Source organism: Cibotium barometz, chromosome 2 (assembly GCF_041138505.1).
Source record: "Cibotium barometz isolate CiBa-2024 chromosome 2, ASM4113850v1, whole genome shotgun sequence".
Taxonomy (NCBI): Eukaryota; Viridiplantae; Streptophyta; class Polypodiopsida; order Cyatheales; family Cibotiaceae; genus Cibotium; species Cibotium barometz.
Genome location: NC_141047.1, coordinates 52,221,758 through 52,225,348, shown reverse-complemented (window position 1 = coordinate 52,225,348; position 3,591 = coordinate 52,221,758). Strand labels below are relative to the sequence as shown.

Genomic DNA, 3,591 nt, shown 5'->3' with positions numbered 1-3,591 from the left:
ACCCTGTAGGCACATGCATCTGAATACTAGCACAAGTGATAATCGATTACAATGCCAACACATAGCTAAACAAGATGGCAAAAGCGAAATCTTTAGGGAATTGTCTAGCAATGCATGATTGCTCAGCTTAGGTGACACAGGGATAAGCATGCAATGAAGAGAAAATGAACCCTAAACTGTCTTCCTCTCATGAAATCACCCTTTTGACAAGGTACACCTTCAGAATTAAAATAAAACCATACTCCCATCTCTATTCAGCACTCTCTCTCTCTCTCTCTCTCTCTCTCTCTCTCTCTCTCTGTCTCTCTCTCTCTCTAGATTAATAACCCCAGCTCTTATTCAAAAAGCTTATGTTCAACAATGGTCAGATACCAAACAGTAGCTTTATTCTCAAGTTAAGAATTAGATATGTCTAGTCAAGAATACTATCCAGTACATCCTGCAGATTGCGTAAGCCTTGTGAAGATATGCTTTTCCTGACTAAAACGTTTGTGGTCAGCCTGGGAGGAGGGTTGACCTGGAAGCATACTACCACCACGGTCAAGTTGTCAGAGGTGTCTCTACGCAGTGCCTCGGCTACCAGCTCCCGACAACATTGCTCTGGATCATTATGTTGTTGAAGTCTCCTCCGAGCAAAGTCTACTGCAAGCTGACTTGAGAAGACATCCCAGAATCCATCACAGCCGATTATCAAAAACTCGTCGTCCTCTGTAAGAAGAATTTGCTTGACTTCTGGCTCTGCACTGAGGGGGCATCCAGCACCCTTCAGCCCCTCCATGTGCCAGTCTCCAAGAGATCTTGCAACACTAAGCTGCCCATTCAGGTAGCCGTCATCTACAAATCCTCCCAAAGCCTCGATACGGCTTTTTTCCTCCAGACACCATGGCTTGTGATCCCTCGACATGTCGACTGCCTTTCCTCGACGGCAGAGAACGGCCCTGCAGTCTCCAGCATTTGCAACAAGAACTTTTCTGCCAGAATTCACCAGAAGGCACGGTTTCAGATATGGCAAGTCAAAAATTAACAGAATCTCACAAAGCTATGTTGAAGAAAGGAGAGTCTGAACCTTCCAAGGACTAAAACCATTATAGCTGTCGTGCCAGAGGATAGACGGTTGTCCACACTACAAGCTTCTGCAAATGCTTTATCCGTCTCCAAAAACCCATGATGCACAGCCTCCTCTATCGCAGATGGAAACGACACATCTTGTAAAATGAATTTCAGTAACTTGTCCCTGGCAAACTGCGCAGCATCTTTCCCACCATGCCCATCAAAGACCTGCTTTAGAAAAAAGCATAGTACATCAGGCATACATATTCATGGGCCATAACAATGAACATCAGCGCACTGCCACATTGAGAACAAAGCATTTGATCCTACAATAAGCGCATCAATTTATCATGAAAGAAAACACACCTTACCCTACAACTTGATGTCATGAAAAGTTACACAACTCTTGAAGAAATTTTCAGTTAAACATTCAAAATGGTAATAGCTCAGGGCAAGAAACTCAATGCTCTTACCCCATAACAAGATTTAGGCCCCTTCCCAATGGTTACCAAGCCCAAATGATCCACTAAGTCATCAATTCGTACATGCTCATCTTCCATCACTCGCCGTGAGCCAACATCAAAGCACACCCCTGAACGAGTAACAGGCCTGAACCCAACCACAGCAGGAGTGTTGGAGAAGGAAGAACATGAATCCAGCTGACATGAATCAACCTGCATAAAAAGAGACCATGCTCTGAGATCTTAACTGCTTCAGATTAAAATCACATTTCATCCGGTCAAAGATAAGCTGGCAACATGCTGAAACTTACGCTATCAAGATGATGACACATCACACCATTAAAATGAGACCAGCCCCAAGATCACTACCACGTAATAGAACCCCATAGTTCCCAGAGTCTTAACACCAATTCTCTATCCAGCTGAGCACCTCGATTCCAAGAATCACACCAGCCTCCTCAAAAACAACAATACTCCTCAAGCCAGGAAAACCGGCATCTATGCTCCCTTAAATGAAACAATTGCGCAGTAGTGATGCCACCTCCCCCCACCCCCCCAAAACCAAGATCTGTACTACTACTCTCACGAGAACATGAGTCAAAATCCAACCTGCTGCTGCCGCAAAGCTTGGGCAATTCTGCAGCCAGGACCTAGAACAATATAAAAAGACCTTACCTTGTCGTGATCCACAGGAAAGCCATGCTCCTGCATGGTGGTGCCCAGGTAGCCAATTTGCAACTTGCCAGTCAGAGACTGGCACGTGCTGTCATCCCCCACAATGCCTTTCTCCATGCCTCTGCAGCATGTATCCAATGGCACATCCTTGTACGGTGCCCCGTCTATGGCACTTACAGGCTGAGTTACTTCGGTACCGGCTGCCATTCAGTAGATTCCTGATGTGCATGAAGTGGTGTGTGGCTACCTTTAACCTAGATTCCAGAGGAGCGCTTGTTTCCGTGATGCCGTATGGCATCAACAGAAAGCCAATGGCCTACTTGAAGCCCCTGAGGAAAACACAGAAACAAAAACGTTGTTTAGTGTAAAAAGGGGGAAACATTAATGCCCAAAGGTTTCCATTACTGCACACAAAGGCGTTTCTTCAGATTCCTACTGCCCACAAAGGGATTCCACAAGCTTGCCTGTAGATTCTTACTGCCCACAAAAGCTTCTCTTCTGATCCTCCGACAGCTAAACCGCCCACAACAAGCTATCCCAACGCTTCGAGTTTTTCCTTTGGAAATTACAAAAAAGCGGATCGCCCACAAAATCTCCCTGCAAAAGGCAGAGAACTCTAGGGTTTGTCCTGCTAAAGATGACAATTCCCTAACTCAGATTACTACGGAATCCCTGTTAGACATGGAAGGCAAAAACCCAAAAATGGAAGCACAGAGAGAACCCAAAACTCAATTCGAAGAAATTGAAGCGCCCTTTTGAAGCAAATCATAGAAAACGCATCGAATTCCGAGGGCTTGAGACGGCATACGATGTACTTTACTAACCTGTGTCTGCACCGTGTCGCTGTGTTGGTCTGTGAAGTGGGTGCCTCCCTTTCTTCCTCGCAGCTATTAATGCTTTCGTAACTTCGTAAGCAAGCTATGTGTAAGTAAGTAAAAACCATATGACCGACCCTCGAGAAACGTCAAGCACACATTTTGATATTTGTACTACACTTTTATTATTATTATTATTATTATTATGACAACTTGCAAATATAATTTAATAAATTATTTGCTAACCGCCCACCATCCCCTCCCGTGTGAAAGCGACATAATACACAAGTGCATGTAAAATTTGGACTTCATTTATGTGCCATCAGGTGTGTCAAGGTCCGAACGATGGTAGGTTCCTTTTTTTTGGGGGATCAATAATAATTATTTATGTGCCATCAGGTGCGTCAAGGTCCGAACGATGGTAGGTTCCTTTTTTTGGGATCAATAATAATTATTTATATTACCTGTTAACTGTTCCTGTAAAACTGTTCAAAAGCTGTCATACAATCAATACCATTGGGTGCATCAAGGTCCGAACAACAGTAGGTTCTCTTTAACATAAACAGTGGAGCTAGACCATGGATGAAAGT

General features: G+C 44.2%; 1 protein-coding gene across 2 annotated transcripts; it reads right to left on the bottom strand.

The window, feature by feature from the left end:
• Positions 1–367: 367 nt before the first annotated feature.
• On the bottom strand, positions 368–3,150 carry LOC147641214 (putative protein phosphatase 2C 57). Of its 2 annotated transcripts, none has more exons than XM_086819202.1 (6): positions 3,011–3,150; positions 2,651–2,783; positions 2,187–2,515; positions 1,524–1,724; positions 1,067–1,278; positions 368–971 (listed from the first exon to the last, which is right to left on the bottom strand). In XM_086819202.1, exons 3-6 carry the CDS (start codon positions 2,391–2,393, stop codon positions 413–415), a joined length of 1,179 nt encoding a protein of 392 aa, XP_086675328.1. In that variant the 5' UTR covers positions 2,394–2,515; positions 2,651–2,783; positions 3,011–3,150; the 3' UTR covers positions 368–412. The 2 variants fall into 2 exon arrangements, with proteins under 2 accessions (XP_086675328.1, XP_086675337.1); XM_086819211.1 differs by having other exon boundaries at positions 2,651–2,814; positions 3,011–3,115.
• Positions 3,151–3,591: the final 441 nt, after the last annotated feature.